This window comes from Pipistrellus kuhlii, unplaced genomic scaffold (genome assembly GCF_014108245.1).
Source record: "Pipistrellus kuhlii isolate mPipKuh1 unplaced genomic scaffold, mPipKuh1.p scaffold_m20_p_9, whole genome shotgun sequence".
Classification (NCBI taxonomy): Eukaryota; Metazoa; Chordata; class Mammalia; order Chiroptera; family Vespertilionidae; genus Pipistrellus; species Pipistrellus kuhlii.
Window position 1 is genome coordinate 35,842,297 of NW_023425595.1, and position 27,741 is coordinate 35,870,037.

Genomic DNA, 27,741 nt, shown 5'->3' on the forward strand with positions numbered 1-27,741 from the left:
GTTTGGCTCAGTGGATAGAGCGTCGGTCTGCGCGGACTGAAAGGTCCCAGGTTTGATTCCGGGCAAGGGCATGTACATTGGTTGCAGGCACATCCGCGGTAGGGGGTGTGCAAGCTGATTGATGTTTTTCTCCTATCGATGTTTCTAGCTCTTTATCCCTCTCCCTTCCTCTCTGAAAAATCAATAATATATATATATATATATATATATATATATATATATATATATATATATATATATATTAAATCACACGGTTCACTTTGCTCTGAATGTGTCCTGGCTGTGTGCTGGGCTGAGAGAGCTTCCTGCATGATCACAGACACCATCCTGCCCCTCCTCCCAGCAGCTGGGGGCGTGGTGAGGTGAGGAGCTTCGGGGGGACACGTCTGAGGGGAGCCCTCCGGGAGGGGCCCGGTGAGACTGTGTGCCCAGGATGAGGGAGAAAGGGCTAGAACGTGGGGTTTGCCTTTATTTCCTCTCAAACAGCCGCGTATGGAAGACACAACAGGCTTGGCGGAGGAAGGCAGGGGCCAGGACCCAGCAAACCCTGCCCCGGGCCGGGGGAGGGCAGGTGGTGTTATTACTGATAGGAGGCACCTGAGGCCGGGGTGAGCGGTCACAGCCTGGTGCACACTGGCCCCGGCACCGCCCAGAGAGACCCCTTGCCCTGCCTCCCTCCGGGCGGCCAACGCTCCGCACGGGCCCTGGGCAGCACAGCCCGCCCCCCACGCTGATGTCATGGCACCCAGGCCTCCCAGGCCCCTCGGACTCCGCCTCCTGGGGGAAGGCTCTGGAGAAAGGAGGAGAGGGCAGCAGAGCGGCTGGACAGCCGACCTGGGCAGGAAAGAGAGGGAGAGGCTGGAGGGAGAGAGGGTCACAGAGTGAAAACCCAAAGACCCAGAGAGGCCCCCGGAGCAAGTTTTGGAGCAGGACAGAGGAGGAGGGCACGTGTCTACAGATTGCCGCAGACCTTTGACCCCAGCTTCCCCGGCCCTCCGAGCAGGTGGCAGTCCGGAGCCCGGTAAGCGTGGGCTGCCCCTGTCCCGGGCATGGGGAGGAGGGTTTGCTGGGCTTCGGGGGGTGTCCTGGGCTTGGGCCACCCTGGAGCCCCTGGAACCGCAGTCATTTGCTCCTGGTATAGGCCTCCTGCCACCTCTGGGGGCTCAGCCACAGCAGCTGTCACATGAAAGGGCCCTGAGCCTGGTGAGATGGAGGCTTAGACCCTGGAAATGGGAAGAGCCAGGGGCATGGTGCTCATTGAATTGTCTCTGCCAGGTCTGGGGCAGGGAGCAGCCATGCTGGGGCTAGGGGGGGAGGGGTGAGAGAGAGAGAGAGAGAGAAAGAGAAAGAGAGAGAGCAAGCTTCATCCCTGTCTCTGTCCCCTTTGGCCTTTCTCCTACATTTTATCTCTTTCTTCATCTCTCTCCTCAGATAAGTCACTTCCTTCCTCTGAGTTCCCATCTGTGAAATGGGACCGTGAAGCCACCAGCCAGGGCTGCTGTGAGGATGAAGTAAGCCAGGGACGGGATAGAAATAGAAAAGGAGCTCTGTGTTCCCCGCTCTCACTTTGCAAAGCAGTTAACTTGCACACGGACTGGTAGTCTTTTTTAGAAGAAGAAAAAATGTTGATCTTGTGTTTTTTTCCTTATGGGTGGCCCTTAGCGTCTATGCCCTCCTCTGAGGCCCCGAGTCTTAACGAAAACCCTGGTTCTGCCCCAGGCTCGTGCTGGCTCGGGGTGCCAGCCCGCGGCCAGGCTTCCTCTTCAGACCAATGCCCGTGGCGGCCGCCTGGCGGCTTTGCTGAATCCCTTCCCTGCCAGACGCCCGGGCCCAGTGCCGCCTCTGGGAGGGCGGTGTGCCCGCTGTGTCCCAGGGCGCCAGGGCAGGGCTCAGGGCTCGGGTGTCAGGAGTGTCATGGGCAGAGGATCGGATGCCCCAGTGCCTCTGAATGGGCCTCGTGAAAAATTGATGCTCATCCTGGGGGCAGGCGGGGGGCCGGAGGGCCGCGTGCCAGGGCGGGCCTGGGGCTGGGCCGCCTTGAATCACCACACTCAGTCCCTCAAGTCCTTCCCGAGTCATCTCCGGGCCTGGCCCCGTGCCGTGCGAGGCGACGGCTGAACCCACGCCCTGCTCTGGGTCAGCTCTCTGACGTTGGGGTCAGAGGTGGGGACGGACCCCAACCGGATCACATAACACGTGGAATCAGGGGTGGACAGAGGGAAATATCAGGACTCTCCACAGCCTGGGGGTGGTCTGGGAGGGCTTCCCAGAGGAGGCAACATCTGCACAGAGCACAGGAATTGACTAGCCGGAATTCCAGGTGGAGGGGCCAGTAGATGCCACGGCCAGGAGGTAAGAAAAGGGCTGATGCCAAAACCGGTTTGGCTCAGTGGATAGAGCATCGGCCTGCGGACTGAAAGGTCCCGGGTTTGATTCCAGTCAAGGGCATGGACCTTGGTTGCGAGCACATCCCCAGTAGGAGGTGTGCAAGAGGCAGCTGATCGATGATTCTCTCTCATCGATGTTTCTAACTCTCTATCCCTCTCTCTTCCTCTCTGTAAAAAATCAATAAAATATATTTAAAAAGAAAAGAAAAGAGCCGGTGCATTTTAGGAATAGTGAGTGCTGAGGACGATCCCAGTGCAGGGCCGAGCAAGGAAGAAAACGGATGACAGACATCAGCAACAGACCCAGGGTGTGGGGCCTTAAGAGCCAGACTGGGGGGCTTGGAGCCTCCATCCTGATGGCAGGGGCACTCGGGGGGGATTCTGGCAGGTCAGCTCATGACCCTCCCCTTGGGCCAGGTCATCCCTGTCACTCACACTCCTGGGGCAGCCCCCAGCTGGGAGGCCTGAGACCAAGCCCCCACCCTAACATGCCCTGTCCAGCCGTGTGAACTTAGGCAGGTCTTGGTCCCTCTCTGGGCCCCTTTGCCCAAATGTCCAGGTAAGAGGTGCAGACTCGCTACTTCTTAGGAGCCTTTTGGAATCTCTGAATAACAGTGACCCAGAGAGGAGCTCAGCTGCTCGGGACAATAGAGCTGTGATGGTGGCTGAGGCTTGGGTCACAGGGCCTGGGCTGCCACCGGAGGGAGAGAGCCTGGAGGGTTCCCTGGAGGCAGGAGGGGGCTGTGGCATTGGGAGGAGCCCAGGGGACCCCTGCCAGGTGCAGGGCTGACACATGCTGGCCTGCTCCGACATTTGACAGGATCTCTCCCTGCAGAGCTGTGTCTGGCCAGGCGGGCAGCAGGAGCGTCTGACGAAGGACAATGGTGATTCTTCAGCAGGTGAGTGCTCTCTGCACCCCATGGGCCTTCATCCTTCTGTGCCAGGAATAACCCTGTTGGGGTCCTCATCGTATCTTGTCCCATATTCTCTCGTGCCTATGCTTCCCTGTGGCACACCCTTCCCAATCCTTGCTTTCAGCAAACTCCTATCTATGCTTCAAAACCCAGCGGTGAAACATTCCCCGACTGTCGGGCCCAGTCTGGAATCCCTCCCTCTGATGTGTCTTTTGGGACTCCCCTTTCTCACCGGGTAGAAGTTATTTATTCACCTGCCTCTCCGAGTCGCCAGACATTCCAGGCAGTGGAACAGCGTGTGCAAAGGTCCAATATGGGAAAGCCCTTGGCGGAAGGCAAGAGGAGCTTAGCAGGTTGACGGGTGCCAGACTAGGAAGGACCTTGACCCTGACCGGGAGCGGTGTGTTGAGGATGCCATGGCGGGAGCTGGAGGCCCCGGGGGTAACATGGGGGAGAAGCAGAGGTGCTGTCTCCGGCGGAGTCCTTCCGCCCCGCTCCCTGCCCAGGGCTGCAGTGGCCCCTGACCCCTAGCTCTTCCCCGTGACCGGCCTGAGGCTCTAATGAGCTCCTGGTCTCCAGAGCCAGGAATGTGGGCCCGGAGCCAGGTGGGCCTGGCCCCAGGCCTCAGGGAGGGCTGGTGGCGGGCTGTCCTCTGGGACCGCCAGAGGCCGGCGGGCCGCCTGTTCTGAGGCTGTGTGCTTTTGTGTGCGCCTGCGGGCTGGGTGTGAGAGAAGCAGGCGTCAGGGCAGAATCAGGACAGACCCTCTCGGAAGCCCCTTGGTCCCCTGGCCCGAGAGTCTGCTCGAAGGCCCATCAGGGACAGCCAGGAGCAATGAAAGAAGAGAGGCCGCTGTCTCTGAGGGCCTGCTGTATGCCAGGGCCTGTGCTACAGCTGGGGCTGGGCGGGTGGGGGCACGCAGAGCCCCCAGAGGGAGCGCTTGGGCCCCCCACAGCCTCCAAGGGTGTTTGCCCTCAGGGGCCTCTGAGGCAGACCTCTGGCTGACTGTCCCCTCTGAGCACTGGCCCGCCTCACCCCGCCGGCAGCCTCTGCTGGGAGCACTGCCCACCCCTCACACAGCAAGGCAGAAGGTACGTTTCTGAGACTTATTTGGTCCTAGAAATGGTCCCAACTCTGGGGAGCCAGCCTTCTACACAGACGGTGCCACACGCAGAGCCCACTCACCGGGCTCCGTCTCCAGCCTTCCCGAGCCTCAGTTTCCCCATCTGCAACACCAGGACACACCCTCCTTCCCTGGGACGGTTGTTGGGAAGGTGACATGCCCTGAGGGGTTCCATCAAAGCCTGTGTCCCCTCGTCCTGGCTGACTTCCCCTCCGGCTCCCCGGGGCCTTGGCTCCCTTTGGGAGCCTTCCCTGCTCTGCTCCTGGTAGATTCCTGTCACCCCACCTTCTCCCCCTGCTCATGGGGGCCGGGGAGGGCTCCTGCTCCCCACTGTCTCCTCAGCCCGGCCCAGCCCGGCCCACTCACAGATGGCGCCCTGTGCTGAGGGAATGAATGCCACTGCACCTCATTTGGTCCGAGGGGCTAGGGCAGACAGTGGAACCTGCTTAAAGGGAGGCTGAGAGGGAAATGGCATAGTGCCGTGGTCGGCAAACTCATTAGTCAACAGAGCCAAATATCAACAGTGCAAGAATCGGAATTTCTTTTGAGAGCCACATTTTTTAAACTTAAACTTCTTCTAACGCCACTTCTTCAAAAGAGACTCACCCAGGGCTTGGTATTTTTGTGGAAGAGCCACACTCAAGGGGCCAAAGAGCCACATGTGGCTTGAGAGCCGCAGTTTGCCGACCACTGGATTAGTGCATCCACACTGCTCAACCCAGTGCTGGACAGCTTGTGAACATTAGCTGGGTGTTGACGACGACCAATAAAATCACATCGGTGGTGTTCCTGTGTGAGAATTCTCCATCTGGTTCTCTCTCACACTGTATTTAGGATAAAAATCTCAAAGGAGATGATGCTTCTCTCCCAGGTGTAGAGCGTCCCCATGTGGAGACACTCAGTTGCAGAGATCCACACACCTTTCCTAACCCCACAGGGTCCCAGGCACAGGGAACACTCCCATAATCCCGAACATGGAAGAGTCTTTTCATTTGTGGAGAGTTCTAATTCTTCAAAAGTAGCATCCACATTGGTCCGTAGGCACTCTCTATACATGACCTATGTTATTGCCATAGGGCTGTGAGGTAGGGATCTGCATGCTTATCACAGGGGAAGGAATTGATGCCCAGAGCAAGGACTTTAGACATAAGCTGTGCAGGCCCACACAGGCCAGGGAGCCATGGTGGTGAGGGGGCAGCTGTGCAGGGCACAGGGAGGTGATCTAGGAAGGAGGTCAGCCTGGCCCTGCGAGGTGACATCTGCAGAGCATGGGCTCTTTCCTAGGGGCCCTGGGGCAGTCTGGGCTCACCTGTCGTGTTGACAGCTTCTGGCGTGGGGTGGAGGTGCCTGAAGATTCCTCTCTTGCCCAAAGCTGCCTCCTCCAGCCGAGTTCTCACTCACCAAGAAAAGTGGCACCAAGCCTCTTCTCTGTACCAGACTAGGCACAAAGGATGCAGAGATAAACTGACTGCTCCGAGCCCTCGAGGAGTTACCAGACTGAAGTGGGAGAAGCACAGCAAGGATGCCTATGCTGGAACTGTGAGAGCAGGAGTCCCGGGGGATGGAGTGGGCTGGGAGGGGGTTTGGGGATGGGGAAGGCTTTTGTTCTGCCTGCCGTGGTAATGGGATGTTGGAGAAGGCTCTTAGGCTTTTGTGATAGTCCCTCACATACAGATAGGGGACTGAAGTGCCTGGAGGAGCGGCTTGTCCCAGGCAGCAAGATTAGCTGGTGCTTGCAAGAACCCAGAGATCTGTGGTGCACATGACCCCCTTCTTCAGAGAACTCAGTGAGGGCTGGGCCTCAGTGGGATATGATTTCCCCTCCATGGTGCCAGCATAGGGACTGGGTGTACTTTGCTCCGCATCCTGGGCAAAGGGTGTTTTGAAGATAAATGTGTGGGCTGCTGATAACGGTTGGATTGACTCATTTATTAAAATATAAGGTCCTTTGTCTCTTGTAACACTTTTGACTTGAAGTACATTTGTCCAGATATTAGCCTAGCCATCCCAGCTCTTCTTTGGTTATTATTTGCGTGGAATATGTGTTTTTCTGCCCTTTCACTTTCCACGCATTTGTAACTTTGGATCGAAAGTGAGTGTCTTGTAGGTAGCATATAAATGGATCTTATTTTTAAACCTATTCTGCTAACCTCAACCTGTTGAGAGTTTTGTTCATTTCCATCTATTTCTGCCATTTGGCTATTTTCAGTAAGTCATATCTTTTCCCCTAAGTTCCTCTATTACTGCCTTCATGTATGTTTAATTGATCTCCCCCACACCAGTGTACTGTTTTGATTTTCTTTTCACTTCTTCTTCTGTATATATACACTTTTTTTAGTGGTTACCTTAGGCTTTGCAAATAATGTCTTATATTTATAACAATCTAGTGGGACTTAACACCAACTTAGCTTCAGTGGTATATAAAAACTTTGCTCCTATTCAGCTTCATTCCTCTCTTTGTATTGTTATTATCAGAAATTATATTTCTGTATACTGTGTGCCCATTTAACATAGATTTGTAATTGTTGTTTTATACACTTGTTTTTCAAATCCTATTGGGAAAAAGAGGAGTTACAAACCAAAAATAACAGAAATCTGACTTATAATTACATATGTGGTTACTTTTATCAAACTCCTTTATTTTTTGTGTGGCTTTGAATTACTGTCTAGTGCTCTTTAATTTTAGCTGACTACTTTTAGCATATCTTGTAGGGCAAGTCAACAAATGACAAACTCAGCATTTGTTTGTCTGAAATGTCTTAGTTTGCCTTTTATTTTTGAAGAATGATTTTGCCAGATATAGAATTCTTGTTTGACAACTTTCTTTCCTTTCACTACTTTAAATATGTCACCCTACTGCCTTCTGGCTTTTATGGTTTCTGATGAGAAATTGGTTGTTAATCATATCGAAGAGCCTTTGTGTAGACAAGCCACTTGTCTCTCACTGCTTTTAAGATTCTCTCTTTGTCTTCACAGTTTAATTATAATGGGTTTCAGTGTGGATCTTTTAGTTTATCCTACTTGGAATTTATTGAGCTTTTTGTATGTATAGATTCATATCTTTCATCAAGTTTGGGCAGTTTTGTGTCAGTATTTTTTCAAATATTCTTTCTGCCTCCCTCTCCCTCTCCTTTAGGGCTCACATTATGCATGAGTTGGTCCATTTGATGGTGTCCCACAGGTTTCTTAATCTCTGCTCATTTTTCTTATTTTTTTTTTCTTTCTGCACCCCAAACTGGATAATCTCAATTAACATCTTTAAGTTTGCTGATTCTTCATTTTGCCTCATTATATCTGCTGTTGACCCCTCTCTAATTATTGTACTTTTCAATTCCAGAATTTCTACTTGGTCCCTTTTTATAATTTCTGTCTCTTTATTGATATCCTCTTTATGGTGAGATGTTGTTCTCCTTTCCTTAAATTCTTTGAGCATATTTAAGACAGTTAATTGAAGTTTTTGACTATTAAGTCCAAAGTCTGAGTGTTCTCAGCGAAAGTTTCTATTAAGTTCCTTTTTTCTCCCCTCTCTCCTGTGAATGGGACATCCTTTCTCTGCATTCCTCTTAATTTTTTAAAATATATTTTATTGATTTTGTACAAGGAGGAAGGGAGAGAGATAGAGTTAGAAACATCGATGAGAGAGAGTCATCGATCAGCTGCCTCTTGCACACCCCCTACTGGGGATATGCCCACAACCAAGGTACATGCCCTTGACCGGAATCGAACCCGGGACCTTTCAGTCCCCAAGCCGACGCTCTATCCCTTGAGCCAAACCGGCCTCGGCGACAAGCCTCTTAATTTTTTGTTGTAAACTGGACGTTTTGAATATTGTAATGTGACCACTCTGGAAGTTAGAATCTCCCCAGGGTTTGTTGTTGCTGCCTGTTGTGAGTTGTAGTTTTGTTTAGTGGGTTTTCTAAACTATTTTTGTGAAGAATGTATTCTTTGTTGTGTGTGGTCACTACAGAGTCTAACATTCCAAAACAAAACAAATCAAACCTCCTGGTCTTTTCAGATGGGCTCTCTGTGTGGGTTGGGGCATGCCTTCGATGCTCAGTCATCTCGCCTTAGCCTTCACTTTCTGTCTGCATAGAATCTGAAGGTCAGTTGGAGGTGAGAGCTTACGATCTTGATCTTTTTCTGCACATTTGTCCCACCCTGGGCATGTATGTGGCCTTTTAGATTCTCCAATATATGCAGGAGTTTTCCAAAGCCTCTGTTCCCTGAAGCAACTCACTCCCTGCTTTTCCTCCAGGCTTTCCAGAGTGGCTCCTGTTTGTGTTAATTGATCATTTTTGTCCCCAAGCAGCAGTGGGTAGTTCATTTGCCTTTGGATATTTTTGACTAATGCCCTCTGTATCTTCTTGTCTGCCCTGGGGGAGTTCCAAGTTAGAAAAAGGAAGGCAAGCCCTTTGCGTTATTCCTCCAGTGAACCCCTGGACAGGTTAAAATAACCACAGTCCTGCCATAACAAGGTCTGTTCTGCTCCCTCTGGCCCTAAGAACCCACTCCAAGATTGCCAGCAAGGAGTAGGTGGGGGGTGAGTAGGTTAAAACATCACAAAGGTCTCCTGCTGGGTTTCAGTCACCTGTCTCTTCATTAAATGCTCATTTTGTTACTGCAAACTTTTGAATATTTTCTCGAGTTTCAGTAAAGTTGATTCTGATAGTTTTTGCCATTTTGGGGGGTGTAGCTGTAAAGAGGTTCTTGGAGTTCCCTACTCTGCCATCTCCGCTGACACTACTTGTTGATGACAGTTGGCACAGTTATTTCCTGAAAACTTTTGTCCCAACTTATTATATGTCCTTGCATAGGTCCCTGAACCTCCTCTGAACCTTAGTCTCCCCATCTGTAAAATGGGTGGCCAGAACTGGATTGGATGGAGGTATGGGGGGAGGGGGGAGAGGGGAGGGCAGCACCAGAGGTCTGTGTGAGGCACCCAGGGAGTACAGAAAGGAAGGTATGGGGGGAGGGGGGGGACCCAGGGGACACATGACTCAGTGCAGCCTTGGTGGGGGCAGGAAGAGGATAGTGGGGTGAAGCATTCCTGGCAGAAAGCTCAGTATAAGCCAAGGTGGAAAGCCCTGTCCCGGGGGATGAGCCTGGAGCAACAGTGAGCCCTGGTTCTGGCAGAGGATCTGGTGTGATGCCAGAGTGGGTCACGGGGGCAGTAGACGTGCCTCCCAAACCTGGTACACAGGCCGCCTGCAGGCAAGGGGCCTATTCCAGGCTTCAGCTCTGGGTGGCCAGATGCAGAGACTGAGGGGCTGAGCAGTGGGTCTGGTCTGGTGGGTGCCAGGCTTTCAGCACGTGGCTGGGTCTCTTGTCCAGGCGGCCTCTCTCCACCCCCAGACCTGATTATACCCTCTTCCTTCTTCTGTCTGCTTCCCTGTGCTTTGCTGTTTCCCTCTTCTGAGCTCCCTATCCTTCATGTCTGCTTAAAAAAAAAAACCCACAACACCCAGTTGCCACCCCCTAACATAGTGAATAATCAACATGTATACAGCACATTCGTCCTCCCGGGCACCGATCTGAGTGAGTTACGCACATTCTCCTGCTTCATCCTGCCGTTCCACAGACGAGGAAACAAAGGCGCATGGAGGTGGAGGAACTTGCTCAAAGTCACACCGCTTACAAGTCGCCCAGCCTGGATTGAGCCTAACCCGTCTGTCTCTAGAGTCCAGCCTCTCAGTGGCCATGCCATCCCGTCTCTCCAGGCTAATTCGTCCCTTATCTGGTGGTACCATTCTTACCTGTGTCTGGCTCTGCCCTCCCCCTCACCCGGGGCTGGGAGCTCTGAGGACAGTGGCCCCTAAGCTTTAGTCTGAGCCTAGCTGGTTAAATGGACAGATGGAAGGATGCCCGAAAGCCCACCACCAGCAGCCCCCCGTGGTGGGGGTCTCTCTCCTGTTCCCATGGACTCCCCGATGGGCACGTGTGGGCTTGACGGTGAGAAGGAGCCTGCCTGAGCGCAGGGGCCCTGAGAGTCTCAGGCTGTGGGTGGGGATCGCGGCGGTCAGTCTGCCTTGTGCTAGGTGGGACAGCGCCGTGCTCCTGGGGCGGGGACAGGGATTTGGGGTGGAAGGAAGCCTGGGTCCAGTGGGACAGCTCTGAGCTCTGTATGGGGCATCACTGTCTCCTTCCTGGCCAGTCACCCTACACCTCACCCCCACCCCGGCCATCGTCTCCTTGTCTGTTTTGGGAGCAATTGGGCTTCCGGAATTCCAAACAAGGTCAAGGGCCAAAAATGGGAACAAGAGGCTTTGAAGAGAGGAGAGAAAGGAGGAGGAAAGGGAGGAAGCTGGAGATGAGTAGGGAGAGGGGAGGGGGTGGGTGGATGGAGAGTCAGTCACAGGGCCTGGGCATTCCACACCCTCTGGGTGGCACCATGACCACGGCCTCACGGCCCAGCATAGAACGGAGCCAGGCTCCCAGGCCGGTGCTGTTGCTAAGACACAGGAGTCCGGCTTGGTACCTACTGTGGGTGACTCTGAGCCACTCGGGATTGCCTGATGTTCTCAGGAACCAGGGGATCCCCTGCCCCAGGCCTCAGGGCCTCCTCTGCAGGCTGGGGCTCAGGGCTGGTGGCCGCAGAGGCTGGGTGAGGACCGGAGACAGACTGTCCCGGGACTTTCTCCGATGTCCCCCACAGCCCCTGCCTCCCAACCGCCCCGGATTTCTGTCTGCCCTCACTTCCCAGAGGCAGCCAGGGAGCTAGAAAGATCTTTGATGCATATTCCTTTTAGCCTTTAAAAAAATATTTTTACTGATATCAGAAAGGAAGGGAGAGAAAGACAGATAGAAACATCAACAATGAGAGAGAATCATTGATCAGCTGCCTCCTGCACGCCGTCCAGTGGGGCTGGAGCCTGCAACCTGGGCGTGTGCCCTCACGAGGACTCCAACCCTGACCTGGTTCATAGGTCGAAGCTCAACCACGGAGCCACGCCACTCCAGCTCCTTTTTAGTCTTAAAGGTTCACGAGGTTTATTGTATTGGTCTCCATCACAGCCCCACGTTGCTTTTCGTAGCAAACATGCCGATTTTCTCCAAAACTGCATGCAGGCAAGGTGAGGTTCCATTGGCGCTGAGGCCGGCAGCTCGGGGGCCACCTGCTGCGGGACGACGTCCCCACGAAGCTGGCTGTTTGGGGGTGCGCGGGGTCCCGCCAGGAGGGACGGGGGCCGGTCGGCGCGGACGCCCCCTCCCCGCCCCTCGCCCGCCGGCGTCACCTAAGCCGCCGTTGCCATGGGCCCGCAGCAGATGGCCCGGTTTAGGGTTCCCCGGGGCGGGCGGGCGGCGCGCACCGGATTAGGTGAATTAGGGAGCCCGAGCCGGAGCCCTGCCGCCGCCGCCGCCGCCGCCGCCGGACCCTCGAGCTATGGAGCCCCCCGCCCGCCCCGAGGACCCCGCCGCGGGCCCCGCGGACCCCGCCGACCCCGCCGACCCCGCCGAAGCGCGCGCCAAGCAGCCCGGCAAGTGGGCGCTGGTGCGCAGCCTGAACCAGGCGCTGAAGACCTTTGCGGTCATGCCGGTGAGGCCCGCGGGAGGGGAGGGGGCCTCCGACAGACCGACCGCTCAGCTCCGGCCTCAGCCTCCCCCAGGCGCCAGGGAGGGCCTAGGGTCGCGAAGATGGGGATGGGGGGCTTGTGAGCGGCCCCTCCCTGGGCGGAGAGCTTTTGCATTTACCCGGGGGGTGGGTCCGAGCAGGTGCCCAGGGCCTTGGTGGACATTCCTGGACGGGCTGGCCCGCTGCGTCTCTATCACCAAGGTTTGCAGCTGGACATTTCCTTCCCACAGGCACCTGGACCCGAAAGCTCACCTTTCCCACCTGAGAAAATTGGGGGCTAATAAAAGCAGTGTCCTAGAGCCATTATGAGGATGTGGGGGTGGGGGCGGAGAGGGGGAGAGAAATCCTGAAACAGACTCCTTTTCATTCCACCAAGGGGGACTGAGCCCCAGGCCCTGCCCCAGAGGAGGGACAGAGGCCCTTGAAGAGAAACGGGGCTCCTGCCTGGGTGGGAAGGTGGGAGAGGCCAGGAAGCTGGTGTTTGCGTGGCTCTCACCCTCACGGGCACTGCCCTCGCCCCACTTCAAGGCTGGTGCACACTGAGGCCCAGAGAGCTGACTTAGCCAGAGTCACACAGCGTTAGTGGCAGAGCTGGGACCTGAACCCACTCCCTTAGCTACGTGTTCAGTGTGGACGCGCCCGGCTTCCCTGAGGGGCCCCACCAGGGTTTTGGGGTACTCACTCTGGGGCGGGAAACCCTCTGCTCCAGCCTCTTATTCATAGCGGAGAAGCTGGAACGTGTCCTGAGCCACACAGCCACACTGAGGTGTGTCACACCGCAAGTGGGTTTTCGGTTCAAGGTGAGGTCCCCAGTGGGGTGCCTCCTGGAGGGGTGGCAGGAATGGGGCCAGATGCAGGCATAGGGTCTCCTGGAGTCTGGCCATGGGGATGGGAGCGTCTGGCCGAGTGAACCTGGGGCTCAGTGTCCCTTCTATTCTGACCTCCCAGGACTTGCCCTGGGACCAGGGGCCTTTCCCCCTCAGGGGTCCTCAGGCCCCAGAAATTCTCCCCGAAGCCTCTTAGCTGCCATGTTAGTCTCTTTTCCCAAGTTCAACCCTAAGCAGAGACACGTAAGTCACTGTCCTCCCAGATCAGGCCTTGGTTAGGAGGCTCTAGTTACTTGTCTTTGCTGTGTGGCCCCAAGCTCCTTGCTCAGCCTCTCTGAGCCTCCATCTCTGGTGACACCAGCTCTTTCATTTTGGTTTTCTGTCCCCTGAGTGGGATGCATTTCCTGTGTGCCAGACTCCGAGCTGGGTTGGGGGTACAGGTGACTCAGCAAGCCTCGACCTCTGGCTACCCCCAGCCCCAAGCTTCCAGCTGGCCTTTGGGGCCCATGAGCCGTCTGCGGGCAGAGACCCTCTCAGTGGTCTGCATTCTGCTCACAGAGCTGGTTCCGGGCTGGGCCCAGGGCATGTCGGGAAAGAGCACGGGGTTTGGAGTTGGTCAGGCAAACGGCCGTGGGAACTTGAGCGTGTTTCTTGATGTCCTTGAGGAGATCAGTGGAGATAGAATCTTCTGCTTAAAGGTTATCATGGGTTCCATGACATAGGTTCAGGGAAACTTCTGACTCACCACCTGTGCTACAGAGTTCCCGAACAATCAAACAATACATGGGAAGAGAGTTTGGAGAGACCCATTTTATTCATCTCGCGATGGGCTTTGAGAAAATGAATTCAAATTCTAAGCAAAGGTACAAGCAGAGCTTCCCTTTTTATAAAGGAGCCAGCTCTCTGTGCAATCAGTGGTTATCTCGCTGCTGTCCTTGAAAACAAGCACAGCTAAATTTATGGGCATACCGTCTTGACCTGCAAGGTCAAACAGCTAATTTTATGATCATCATTTTATAAGCAGGCTAAAGGAGCCTAGAAAGCAAACATTATTTATTTATTTATTTATTTATTTATTTATTTATTTATTTATTTTAGAACAAGAGGCCATCTAAGAAAAACAGAAAATTCCAAACAGCAGCTTTTTACAAAATAGAGATTTTCCTTCTCACCTGGACCACTGTGGGGTCATTATGGACTGGCTGGACCACTGCATTTCTATCAGCACAGAGCAGTGTCCTGGTGCCACAGCCGGCCTCCAGGAGTGTGTCTGTCTGTCTGTCTGTCTGTCTCTCTCTCTCTCTCTCTCTCTCTCTCTCCACACCCTCTTCTCTCACATACTCATACCCCTTCTCACATATATGCACATGTGTGCCTCTCTCTATTTCTATCTCTATCTCTCGGAGAGACGAGTTTTGCTTTTCTGTGTTTGACCTGGGAAGTCACAGATGAAGGCTCAGACCCGGCCCCGCAGCCAGTGGGGAGTGGACGCAGGGGTGATGAGCCAGCGTGGTGCTGGCTGTACCCAACAATGCCTTCATTCTCCACAGAGCAGCCAGGCGGAGCTCTGCAGACCACTCCTTCCTCCTGCTTCAATCCTCCCGCTGGCTCCTGGCACACTGAGAAGCCCAGCGCCCGTCCCTGGCTTCCAGGGCCTGTGGGACCTGGTGCCTGCTTAGGTCCTCTCCGATGGCTGCCTCGACGGCCCCAGGCACTCCGCCACGTCACTGCTCTGTCCCCAGAGCCTGCACCAGGACTGGCCCACAGCTGGCTCTCCGCAAATGCGTGCTGAGTTAATGAATGCACTCTTCAGGCATGGGGAGGAGGAGGAGGAGGAGGAGGAGGAGGAGGAGGAGGAGGAGGAGGAAAGTAGGGAGATGCGGAGGGGCCAAGGAGAGTTGCTATTTGTTCTGGCTGGACAGGCGGGTGGGTGGTGGGCAGGTGAAGAACAGCCTGAGGGGAGGGAGTGAAAGGTGGCCCCAGGGTGAGCACTCAGGAAGCACAGCGTGGGCTCGGCACTAAAGCAGACCTGAGGGTTATACGGGGCAGTTTATGGAAGCAGCCATGCAGGCCGGGCGCACAGCAGGTGCTCAGTAAACACGGAAGTTCTCCTCCCCTCCCAGAGGCTCTCCAATTCTGTTGACTGTTTTTCTGGGAAAAAGCTTGGGTTTGGACTAAGCCTGTCTCTGACTTGCGCTAACCTCCCACAAAGCAAAGACCCCCAGTGGCAGCGGTGGCTGAACAATAGTTGTTTCCGGTGGGAACAGGAAGGGGTTGGAACAGTGCTGAGTTGACCTTGGGACTCACTGAGCCCACCTCTCACTGAGACGTGTGGAAACGGAGGCTCCGAGTGGCCAGCGACTGGTCCAAGACCGAGCAGGTCCTGTAGCCTGAGCTTTTCCCCGGGGCCCATGGTCAGCAAACTGAGACTCTTGAGCCACATGCGGGTCTTTGGCCCCTTGAGTGTGGCTCTTCCACAAAATACCAGGTGCGGGCACACACATACAGTGCGATTGAAACTTCGTGGTCCATGCACAGAAGTCGGTTTTCGGCTCTCAAAAGAAATTTCAATCATTGTACTGTTGATATTTGGCTCTGTTGACTAATGAGTTTGCCAGCCACTGCCTTGGGCCATTCCCATGGGCTAATTTCATTGCAAATCAGTTTTTATCAGCTGTTAGGTTTCTACCTGCTGTTTGATAGTAAGTTAAGTTTTTATTAGGATGTCTACCTCCTGGAGAATTTGGGAATTACTAAAAAGAATAAAATGCAAACTTCTAATTTAATTAATTTATTTATTTTCTTATTGTCTAAAGTTTTCAATATGTCTCCTTTCCCCCAATTGACTCCCCCCCCCCCCCCCCCCCGCGCAGCTATTCCCACCCCGGGTAAGCCCCCACCGCCCCAGTGTCTGTGTCCATTGCTTATGCTAATATGCATGCATACAAGTCCTTTGGTTGCTTTCTAACCCCCCCATCCCCTACCATTTGTCTCTGGATCTATTCTTTTTTTTTTTTTTTTTTTTTTTAATGTATTTTATTGATTTTTTACAGAGAGGAAGAGAGAGGGATAGAGAGTTAGAAACATCGATGAGAGAGAGACATTGATCAGCTGCCTCTTACACAACCCCCACCGGGGGATGTGCCCACAACCAACATACATGCCCTTGACCGGAATCGAACCCGGGACCTTTCAGTCCACAGGCCAACGCTCTATCCACTGAGCCAAACCGGTTTTGGCTGGATCTATTCTTGTTCATCAAATTATGTTGATCATTATATCCCACAAATGAGTAAGATCATGTGATATTTATTTTTCTTGGACTGGCTTATTTGACTCAACATAATGCTCTCCAGTTCCATTCATGCTGCTGCAATGGTAAAAGTTCCTACTTTTTTATAGCAGCATAGTATTATGTACCACAGTTTTTTAATCCACTCATCTGCTGATGGGCACTTAGGCTGTTTCCAAATCGTAGCTATTGTAAATTGTGCTGCTATGAACTCAGGGGTGCATATATCCTTTCTAATGGGTGTTTCTGGTTTCTTGGGATATAGTTCCAGATGTGGGATCCCACCTCTCACTGAGACCTGTGGAAACGGAGGCTCCGAGTGGCCAGCGGTCAAATGGAAGTTCCATTTTTATTTTATTATTTTAAAATATATTTTATTAATTTTCCACAGAGAGGAAGAGAGAGGGATAGAGAGTTAGAAACATCGATGAGAGAGAATCATCGATCAGCTGCCTCTTACACACCCCCCTACTGGGAATGTGCCCGCAACCAAGATACATGCCCTTGACCGGAATCGAACCCGGGACCCTTCAGTCCGCAGGCCGACCCTCTATCCACTGAGCCAAACCGGTCCCAGCCCATTTTTAACTATTTGAGCCAACTCTATACTGTTCTCCACAGTGGCTGCACCAGTCTGCATTCCCACCAGCAGTGCGGGAGGGTTCTTTTTCCTCCGCATCCTCGCCAGCACTCGTTTGTCGATTTATTGATGATAACCATCCTGACAGGTGTGAGGTGGTACCGCGTGTCGTTTTGATTAAAATCCAAACTTTCACTTGCCAGCCAATGAGAGCCGCTCTTCCCCGGAGCGTGCCCCCTTCTGTGACCGGCCTCTCTCGCCTCAGGTCCTGACAATGGCCTCCTTGCCATTCCTCCCTGCCCCGGGGCCTTTGCAGGTGCCGTTTCCTCTGCCCAGATTTCTGTCCTTGTTCTTTTCCTTGTCTGGTTGCTTCTTGCCGTCGGGTCTCAGCTCAGAGATTTCCTATCAGAGTGGCTTCCCTGGCGACTACTGTGCCTGTCTCCATCACAGCCCTCACCACCCTTCAGCGGGGCCGTGTTCACGGACTCGCTCGGCTCTTTGTTCTCTGTGTCCTCCCAGCCAGCGTGTGCACGCCATGTCGCTGCTCGATCCCGGCATGCCTCTCCGCCAGGGCTTTGTCTTCAGCAGGTGCTCCATATGTGCTTGTTGAATGCATCGTCGCTGAAAGAGGTTGCTGGAACTCCATTTCTCAGACTCTGGGCTTTACATTTGGCCTCCATGTGCCCTGCTGAGAGCCAGGCCCTATGGCAGATGCTTCAGGGGACACAAACGTGACATTCCCCCCACAAGCCGGGAGACAGTGCAGCTGCACCCCTATCACAGGGCCCGGCCCGGAGCGCTGTCCCTGTGAGGAGCCCTTAATTACAACCATGAGAACCCACCTCGTCCGGGTGTCCTGTGGGGCTCCTTTAGGACAGAGGAGACATGGTCTGGGTGCCCAAACCTCAGTGAGTCCCCTCTGAGAGCCGGGCTTGGGACGGGCCTGGGGTCGAAGCCGCCCAGCTGTGCGATCTCGGCTCCTGTCTCTGGGCCTCTGCTTACTCACCTGTAAAATCAGGGCAGTGGTGGCTGCCGCAGAGGAGGGGGTGATGGCATTGCAAAAATGCCCAGCCCAGCGCTGGCACCAAATGGCTTTCAGCACATGCAAGTACCCTTTTCTTCCCTCCCCTGTGGTTGGCACAGAAGCCTCTGGTGGAGGTAGGGATGGGCACAGGGTTGCGTGGAAGGGGTGCCCGAGCCTCATCCCGGCTCACCGGCCTGGGCACCCCTGTCTCTCGCCCACAGGGGGACTACGTCTGGATGGACCTGAGGTCCGGGCAGGAGTTCGATGTGCCCATCGGGGCGGTGGTGAAGCTCTGCGACTCCGGGCAGATCCAGGTGGTGGACGATGAGGGCAATGTGAGTAGTCCCCCCCCCTTTCCCCCCAGCCCCAGGCCTTGGGGACGACACAGGCCGACAGGTGACCTGAGGTAGGCGCCAAGCAGAGACCCGCCTCAAGGGGTAGAGTTGGTGCCTGTGCCCTCACTGTCTCCTCTCTCTGCCCCCCGCCCTCCATGGAGTTCTCTGCTCTGGCCCAGGCTGCCTGTTCTGTGTCCACAAGCATAGTCCATCCTTCCCAGCCTTAGGAATAGGTGTCTGCGTGGGTCTGTGTGTGTACGGCGAGGCAGGGGGGCCCGGGCTGGGCGCCCTTCGGACACTGGTGTGCTGCGGGGTTGGACAGACTGGGTTCTCGTTCCATCCTGCCCACTCACTGGCTGTGCAGGCTCTGCCACGTCTTTTCTCCTCCCAAGCCTCGCCGTTTTCCTCTGTGAAATGGGGGTCATCGGAACCGTGTCACAGGGTGTTGAGCCACCCATGAGCTGGCACATGGAGGACACCCCAGGAAAGTGAGAGCTTGAGAACGCCCTCGGCCTGGCTCTATAGGGTTACGGCATCCTGCGAATCCATTGTCCGCCCGGCTTCCCCGGGAACCAGCCTCACGGGGTCACCCTTTACCGCCCGTGTCTCTCTCCTCTGTCTCCTGAAGGGAAAGTGTGCGTCGGGAGGCGGTGAGACTGGGGCTCTGAGGAGAGAAGGGAAGGTGTGAGGAAGGTGCATGGTCTGGATGAGGGCTCCGAGGGGGAGCCCCTGAGCACGTGTGCATGTGTATGGCACGTGTGTGTGTGTGTGTGTGCATGGGGACATGCGGATGTGGTGCAGAGAACAGGGTGGCTGCTTCGCGGGGACACGAGGGACTCGGAGAGGTTCAGTTCCACCACAATGTGGGCTGCACTCGGTGCTGTGCCCAGCACTGGGGACATGGAGATGGGACTGAGTCCTTGTCTTCGCCTCCTAGTCTGACGGGGGAGAAGGAGCGGACAGCGACTTGGAGGAGAAGGCTCTGCTGGGGAGAGGGGAGGACTCCGGACACTGGAGGCCTTGTAGTGGACGTGGAGGGAGAGGGGGGCACTGTTACTCCTGCAGCTCCCGGGACACCTCCACCAGGCGGGCACAGCCCTTCCACCCCGTTCTGTCTGTGGGTCCTCACGGCATCTGCAACAGGCAGAGTGGGCAGCCCCTGTCCCCCGGGGACACTGCGGCACAGAGAGGGGCCGCGGAACCAGTCAGGCAGCTGCAGGTGACGGTGCTGGGCGAGGACCCAGGCCCCCTGCCTCCACGCACTCCATTGCCCTCCCAGCATCTCAGCGGCAGCGTGGGGCTCAGCTCCCGTTGTCCACCTTTTGTCCCCCGGGGTCGGGAGTGCCTGCAGTGTCACTCCGGAGGCTCCTGTTCTCAGACTCTCCGGGAAGTGACAGAAGGGGGCTGGCGGCACAGACAGGCCCACGAACCTGCCGGCAGCCTTCGGGGTGGGGCCCAGGCTTGAGTTTCAGGCGGGTCATGTTGCATGTCAGATGGTGTCCCGTAACTGTGTCACCGGATCTCGGAGGGCCCCTCCCACCCGCCCCCACCAAGGCCCTGAGAGTGGGGGCTGCACGACCGGCTGGCGTGGGAGCAGGATGGGGAGGGTGGGTTTGCCTCCATGGGATCGGGGGCCTGGGCTCCGGCCTCCTCGTTCACCAGCCTTTCTCCTCCCCACTCCAGGCCTTCCCTTTCATTCCTCTGTCATCCCACAGACTTCTTCAACCTGAGGGTAGAGACCAGGTGACTCAATCCAGTTCTCCAGAGATCAATAAAGGGTCTGCCCAGCTGAAACCGGTTTGACTCAGTGGATAGAGTGTCAGCCTGCGGACTGAAAGGTCCCAGGTTCAATTCCAGTCAAGGGCATGTACGTTGGTTGCAAGCACATCCCCAGTAGGGGATGTGCAAGGGGCAGCTGATCGATGATTCTCTCTCATCGATGTTTCTAACTCTTTATCCCTCTCTCTTCCTCTCTGTAAAAAGTAAAATATATTAAAACAAACAAACAACAACAAAGGGTCTGCCTAGAACACTCTCCATAGAGGCTTGCTGAATGAGTGAATAAGTGATGGATGGAAGGCCATGGCTCCAGTCCTCACTGGGATCTTAACACTCTGCCTTTGCCTAACCCCTTCCCATGGCCAGATGCGGCTCCTTCCTTCCTCTCAGACACCGTGGTCCCCCTCTCTCCGAGCTCAGTGCCAGGCCAGCTCTTTTGCAAGTGTGCCACAGTCCCTGCACTTGGCCGAGATCTCTCCCCGTCTCTCCCCAGGGCCAGGCCTTGGTTTCTGCCTTGGTTACACTTTGGTCCGCTTTGTGGGTGGACATTGATCTGAGGGCGCTGCCTCAGCTGGAAAGGGGCGGGGAGAGATTCAGCTCTGGACAGGCCGCTGTCCCTCTGGAGCGTGACTCCTCGCTGCAAACCAGCGGCCGGTCGTTCTGTCCTGAGGATTTACAATACCCAGCGCTGGCTGAGGAATGCCCTGGCTCCTCTGTAGATCTCCGAGGAGGAAAACAAAGGCCGGCCTTCAGTATATCAGAGAATCCTCCCAACATCCGGGAGAATAAGGGACAGTCGCTCTAATTCCCACTTCGTAGGGGAGGGCGTGGCGGCCCAGGGTTACACACAGGGTCTCGCAGGGGCGGAGGCGCCTCTTCTCTCTGTGCTGAGCGGCTGGGGGAGTGACTATGGCCCCAGAGTTGGGGTCGGGTGGGGAAGGCAGACAGCTTGCCCGGGAGTCCCCTCTCTCTGGGGAGGGGACCAGGCAGAGGGAATTTTCCACCTGGATCAGCTCTTATGAGGAACAGGGTGTCTGGGTGAGAGGAATGTTCCACTCGGGCCCGGAAAGTCCAGGCGCGTTCTTCGATCTCACCGCCCGGCCCATTCATGCCGGGGGAGAGCTGTGTGAGGGCCTGACCCGGATGGAATTGCTCCTGGCCCTCGGAATGCCAGGGAGACGAGTGGTGTCGTGCAGGCCACCACGCTGCGCTGGCGCTGGTCTCCATGTGAAGTGAGGGGGGTGGGGGTGGGAAAGGAGGCCTCCGGGGTCTCCCTGTGACCAGGACTTCTGCTTCCCATTCAGACCTGGTCCGCGGTGGCCCCCAGCTGGCACCTGCCCTGGTCCCTGTAGGAGGCACGGAGGAAGGGACACCGGGCAGGGAGCCTGGCCCAGGGGCGCCAGCCTTGGGGCAAAGTGGAAGGTTGGGGCAGAGCTGCTCTCGGACAGTGACCCTTGCCTTGCAGCGGGAGACCCCGGCCACGTGGAGACCCAGAGGGGGACGGGGGGGGAGGGGGCAGCAGGAGGCTGGGATCGGGGGGGGGGGGACAGGTGGAGCAAGTGAACGTGTCATGGAGGCTTTGGGAACTGGGGAGCATCTGAACTGAGCCTCAAAGGCTGATGGGAAGAAGGCAGAGGGGACAGCACGGGCCAGTCACAGGAGTTCTTGGGGACGTGGACACCAGCCTCCCCTGGCCTGGAAGCACAGAGGTCACTGGAGCTCCCGCTGGCCCCTGATCACCAGGCTGAGGAGCATGTGTGTGGGGGAGTCAGAGAAGGTCCGAAAGCCCCGAGCAGTCGGACCAGACTGGTGCCTGAGGAAACGCCAGGGGTTGGGGTGGGACGGAAGGACTGGAGGGGAGGTGGAGGGCAGCAGGGGCAGGGACCAGGTGAGAGCTGGTGTCTGGGTCAGCTTAGGGGCTTGAGTTTGGCGAGGAGGGCGCTGTAGAGGATTGAAGGGGTAGGAGTGGTGGCCAGTTGGATTGGGGTGAGATAGGATGGGGTGAGGGGCGGGGGCGGGGGGCGGGGATGGGGCTGCCCAGATTCCTGCTAGCATCTAGCCGCAGGGGCTGGTTCTCCGGGGGGGGGGGGGGGGGGGGACCTGGAGGAGAGTCATGACATGGCCCTCACACTTGCTCAGCAAGTTGGAGGCTTGAGCTGGAAGGTGGCGGAGGCTCCTCTTCACCCCCTCCCCAAAGTCAGGTTCCCGCCAGGTCCTGAGCTCCCAGGGCTCTGGCATTTGGGAGGAGGGAGGGGGCCCCAGAAGTCTGTGGGGGGCTTAACACCCCAGGGCACAGGTCAGGCTCACTTCCCTGGAGGGCTGGGACTGTGAGGAGAAGGTGCTGGAGACTAGGGGGAGGCAGAAGGGTGAGGGGACGGGGGTGGGGGGGCAGGGGGAGGCTTCCAGCGCTGGGAGGAAACCTGGGCTTTGCAAGTTTGTTGGGAGTCAATGCTGTTGGCCAGATGCTCCATCGTCTGCCACCTGGTGGCAGCAGGGAATATTGCAGGGAAGAGGAGGGGGAGCTAGAGGGCAGCCTCTGTCGTAGTTTCTGCTTCAGCTCAGAAATGAAAGTGCCCCACCCCCACCCCGTTCCCCGTCCCCCAGCTCGCTCTCCGTGCATCAAGCCAGTGAAATACACCCCCAATGAGCCCACTTCCCCCCGTCTCCACGGCTGCCGCCCTCCTCCACCCTCAGAGCCTGTGCTGTTGCCGTTCCCTGGACCTGGGATTTCCTCTCGCGGGGACTCCCACATCTTACCGGGCCCCTTTCTTATCATTCAGGCCTGAGCGTAGCTATCACCGCCTCGGAGAGGTGGCCCCTGACCACGTTGTCAACGTCGCACCCCCGGTGGCTCTCCATGCTCCGTGCCTGTTGCTTTATCCCTGGGACTCTCTGAAAGTGCTTTTTGTGCATTTGTTTACCGGAGTCTAGACTGGAAGCCGAGGCTTACTCCACGTATTACGCTTTTCATTCCATCCCGCAGCGTGACTGGGGACCCTCACCCCCTTTATAACAACCTTACGGGCCCAGAGTCCCGGCCTGCCTTCCTCTTAGGTCTGTCCGGAGAAGCCCTAAGAGGGGGGGGGGGGGGAAGAGACCCATGGGGGTTGGGGGCGGACAGTACCTCCCTCATAGACCCGTGGTTGGCAAACTGCAGCTCGCGAGCCACATGCGGCTCTTTGGCCCCTTGAGTGTGGCTCTTCCACAAAAACACCACGGCCTGGTGTTGGAGTCTATGTTGGAGAAGTGGCGTTAGAAGAAGTTTACGTTTAAAAAAATCTGGCTCTCCAAAGAAATGTCGATCGTTGTCCTGTTGATGTTTGGCTCTGTTAATGAATGAGTCTGCCAACCACCGTCATAGACTCGCACATTAGTACGGATGGCGTTCGGCTGGGGAAGGAGAACAAAACCCTTAGCGGGGTCGCACGGACTGGGGTTCCCCCCTGCCCAGGGCCTTCCCCCCGCGGAGCGCAGCCTGGGGTGCAGGAGCGCCCCTGGACACAGCCCCCGTGCCTCCGCAGGAACACTGGATCACCCCGCAGAAGGCCCCGCACATCAAGCCCATGCACCCCACGTCGGTGCACGGCGTGGAGGACATGATCCGCCTGGGGGACCTCAACGAGGCCGGCATCCTGCGCAACCTGCTCATCCGCTACCGGGACCACCTCATCTACGTGAGTGCCGCCGCCCGCCCCCCTCCCCGCCCCGGCCCGGCCCGGCCTGGCCCGGCGTCCCTGGGCTGGCTCAGCCTCTCTTTGGGGCCGTGTGGTCTGTGGTTCGGGAAGGGGGCTGCTTGCACCACAGCTCATGTGCCGCCGGAGCAGGACCATGCCCGGTGAGTGAGCGGCACGGCGTCGCTCCGGTTGTCAGGACCGTGAAGGGGAGCCAGGGGCTGTCCCTGAGGAATGGCAGCGAGGAGCTCTCCGGCCGAGGGGCCGGTCCCCTGTGGCCCCGGAGCTGCTGGGAGGCCCTCTGCCACCCTCCCCACGCTGGTGCCTCCCGAGGAGAGGCTGTGTCTGGGCCCTCGGAGTCCTCCCCTGGTGCAGGCACAGCAAGCGGCAATCACGGACAGGGCGTGGGGCTAGAACTCGAGTCAAGGCCAGACATTCCCCCCGAGGGCCCACTGGAGTCTGCACCCCGTCGTTGGCAGAGCCCCCCCCCCCCCACACACACTCCTCTCCCTGGACGGCAGGTGGACACCGGGGAGGGAGGGGAGAAAGTCCAGGGCTGCCGTGGATGCAGGGGGTGGATGCAGCAGGGGGTGCCCACCCGCCCGAGGTCACTGCCAGAGCCATTTCCTGACCCACCCTCCAGCCGGGAGGCTGTGCCCCCCCCCCGGGAGGGGCTCCACCGTGGACCCTGCAGACCACGGCTGAGAACCAGTCTGAGGCTTGGAGTTAGTCATTTGGTGGAGGCCCACGGGAGCAACCAGTGTGTCTGCAAAATTGGGAGGGAGTTGGCTAGTAGACGGAATCAAGGAAAACGGCGAAAACGGGATTGCCAAGGGCTGCGGTGGGTGGGAACCATCAGAGCCCCGGGTCAGTGAATCCCGTTTGTGATGGGCTGGCAGCTGGCGGAGAAAGCAGCTGGACATGGTGTCCTTCAGTAGGCTGGCTAGGGGTCAGAGAAAACAGTCCCAGAGGTCACAGGTTCTCCAGAAAACCTTTGCCTCATGGGAAGAGTCTCTAGTAACCTTTCTGACCCCTCTCCTGGGTGAGGATCGGGAGGCAGGGAGGGGAACCAGGGGATGGAGCCCCTTCCTTCAGAGGTCTGGTCAGAAGACCAAGCCGTGGCCCCTGGAAGGCCCCGGCCCTCTCATCCACAGGCCCCGGATTCTGGGGGTCTGGGAGGTCGTGCTCAGGAACTGCGGGGTTCAAGGGAGTTTCCTGGACTCTGTGACGGGGTGGGTGATGGAGGAGGTGATGGAGGAGGAGGGCAGGGCTCTGAAGAAGCAGCTGGGCCGCCGTCCCACTCAGAAACCGTACCTGCCCCTCACCATGGCAACCCCTGGCCACTTGGGCACCGTCCCGCACACCCAGGATTTCCTCAGGTTACCGGCGGCTCACGGCCTCGAGCGGGGCACACCCTGTCCCTGACCGTCCGCCCTGGGCTGGCCCGCGCCGGCTGGCCTGCCCCCAGGGGCCCGAGGGACGGCGGTCCCCAGGCCACAGTCAGCCCGGGGGCCCCAATAGCAGAGGGCCCCCCGAGGACACCTAGCCATCTCTCAGTGGGTGGCCCGGAGGCCGGGGGCTGTCCCTGGGTTCTGCAGGGAACGGGTGGCAGGGCTGACAGGGACCCAGGACGTCCTGAAGTTGAACAGAGGCCTGGACCCACGTCTTGGCAAGCGGCCTCTGCGGAGTCCCTGCCACTCTGGCCGCAGCCTTCCCTCTGGTGCAATGAGCAGACTCGTGGGTGGGCACCTCTGTGACTGGGGAGCTGTGCGTGCCCCAGGCTGCGTCGGGGTATTCCTGGGCTGCTAAGGCAGAGGCTGCAGGCTGGCAGGCCTGAGGGCTTCCTGGAGGAGGCGGAGCTTGAGGTAAAATGGATTCCCGCCACGTCTCCTGGCGGGTATCTCTGGCCCCAGGGAGGCCCCCCGATCTCTCCCTGGGGACCTGGAGGCCCTTAGGGACTCTGTGTGCTGTGCTGGAGCTCGGGAATAGCCCTTATCTGTCCTCCAGCCCGGCCCCCAGCCCCACAGGGCAGGTTTTATTACTGGAGACTTTGAGCAGGAGACCCGCACTGGGCAAGTGGGCATTCCCTGTCTGCTGACTGTGGACTCTTGGAGAGAGGGGCCAGAGGGCTCGGAGGCAGTGCTGAGAGCTGTGGGGTTGGACGGGCACTGAGGCCCAGAGACGGGCAGGCGGGCCTGGTCTCAAGCTGGCAGTGGCGAGCCTCGTGCTTCTTCTACTCCGCCCTCTGCCAGCTCCACCGTTCCCCCCCCCCCCGACCCCTGCATCCCGGGATTTGGGGATGTCCAGGTGGGAAAGCGGGAGCTGGGGCTCTGGGCCCAGGTCCCCTGCTCACCCCACTCCCTGCTTATCTGCCGTGTGTGTGATCTCCAAGTCCCTCTCCTCCTCGGAGGCTCGGTTCTCCCTTCTGAGAGGGAACGTGACCGCACTGCTCAGCGGCCTCCTGCGGAGGCGAGGGGAGGCAGTGTGGACGTGCGGAGTCCTGCGCCCAGCGGGGACCTTCCCGTCAGGCGGGGCGTCCTCGCCCTCCTGCGGGGGAGGGTCCTCTCCCGAAGGAAGGGGCCTTGTTTTTGTTCCTTATTTTGAAGTGGGTCTACGTGCCTCAGATTATAACGTTTTCCTTCTGCCACGCAGAGAACCACGGCGGTTAATTTCCAGTCCATCCTCCAGTGTACACAGGGGACTGGGGCCGGCACCACCAGTCAATGCCCAAATCCCCGGATGCTCAAATCCCTCGTAGAACAAGGTGTGGTGCTTGCAGATAACCCAGGCGCCCCCTCCTGTATACTTAAGTCGGCGGTCGCCAACTTTCAGACCTCACCGACCACCAGTGAGTGGTCCATGGACCCCTGGTTGGCGACCACGGCTTTAAATCACCTCTGATACACCTAATACAATGTAAGCAGTTGTTGTTGTTTAGGGAATAATGACAAGGAAGAAAGTCTACACATGTTCAGTTTAGACCCAACCATCATTGGCCAACTGCATAGTATGTTAGCAACAACGTATCGTTTTCTCGCGGTTGGTTAAATCCATAGATGGGGAATCTGCGGACATACAGGGCTGACTGTATATGTGTATCCTATATAATAAAGCCCTAATGTGCAAATGGACTGAACAGCGAGGACCAGTGGAATGACTGGTGGATTGACTGGTCGCTGTGACACACACTGACCTCCAGGGGGCAGATGCTCAATGCAGGAGCTGCCCCCTGGCGATCAGTGCGCTCCCACAGGGGGAGTGCTGGGAGGAAGGAGGTGCATGTCTGCATGAAGGGGAAGGAAAGAAGCCTCTGGGTGTGGCAGAGCAATGAGCTCCTCCGGCCTGCCCAGTCTGTGTGGTCAGCCCAACACACAGACGGGGAGGGCTGCGAGGAGGGGGACAACACAGACTGTGACAGGCCCTGCCCCTCTCTGGGGAGGTGCTTGGCCAGCAGGGGGTGGCCACGCGGATGGAGAGAGGTGGGCTGCATGCAGGAGCGAGAGGTGAGGAGGGAGCTCCCCCCGGGGCCCTGCTCTGCCTGGTGGAGGGAGGGGGTGGCATGTTGGCAGAGCAGGGGGCTGAGCAGGAGCCGCTTGGAAGGGAGAGGAGGTCTGGTCTGGACAGGCCGGTGGGCATCAGTGGGGACATGCAGGAGGCAGGGGACTGAGGGCCTGGCGCTCAGGAAGGCCCAGCGGAGAGGCCAGGGGGGGGGTCCTGTGGGAGGAGGGGCGGGTCCTGTGAGAGGAGGGGCGGGGCCTGTGGGAGGAGGAGCGGGACCCTGTGGGAGGAGGGGCGGGACCCTGTGGGAGGAGGGGCGGGGCCCTGTGGGAGGAGGGGCGGGTCCTGTGGGAGGAGGGGCGGGTCCTGTGGGAGGAGGGGCGGGTCCTGTGGGAGGAGGGGCGGGGCCCCAGGAAGGTGCTCCCGGGGTCTCAGCAAGCCGGGGCCTCTGCCATTGCCCCTGCCCCTACCCGGCCACGGACCGGCTCTTAGGTCTGAAATACCCTCTCTGCCCGTGGCCTCTGCTGCAGCCGTCCCTCTGCCCTCAGCTGCCGGGCGGCCTTTCTCCAAAGATCATGCCCTTTCGTGCTTCCATGCCCGATTTTCCGAGAGACCTGCTCCCCCTCACCTCCGACCTCGAGGGATTCACGGGGTCCTTGAGCCCCCAGAGCCCCAGGCTCTCCCTCCCCCGCCCCCAGGCTGGGCTGTCAGCCTCCCGCGTGCCCCAGAGCAGGCTCTGCCGG

General features: G+C 57.4%; 1 protein-coding gene across 2 annotated transcripts in view; it reads left to right on the forward strand.

Annotated features, from left to right (window-relative positions):
• The first annotated feature begins 840 nt into the window (after nt 1-840).
• The window catches only part of MYO7A (myosin VIIA), an 82,970-nt gene continuing 56,069 nt past the window's right edge, over nt 841-27,741 (forward strand). For both annotated transcript variants that reach the window (XM_045577413.1, XM_036428526.2), the window contains exons 1-4: nt 841-1,021; nt 3,223-3,286; nt 17,937-18,050; nt 23,351-23,503. In XM_045577413.1, coding sequence (XP_045433369.1) covers nt 3,269-3,286; nt 17,937-18,050; nt 23,351-23,503 — 285 coding nt within the window. In that variant the 5' untranslated portion in view covers nt 841-1,021; nt 3,223-3,268. The remainder of the gene's footprint in view (nt 1,022-3,222; nt 3,287-17,936; nt 18,051-23,350; nt 23,504-27,741) is intronic.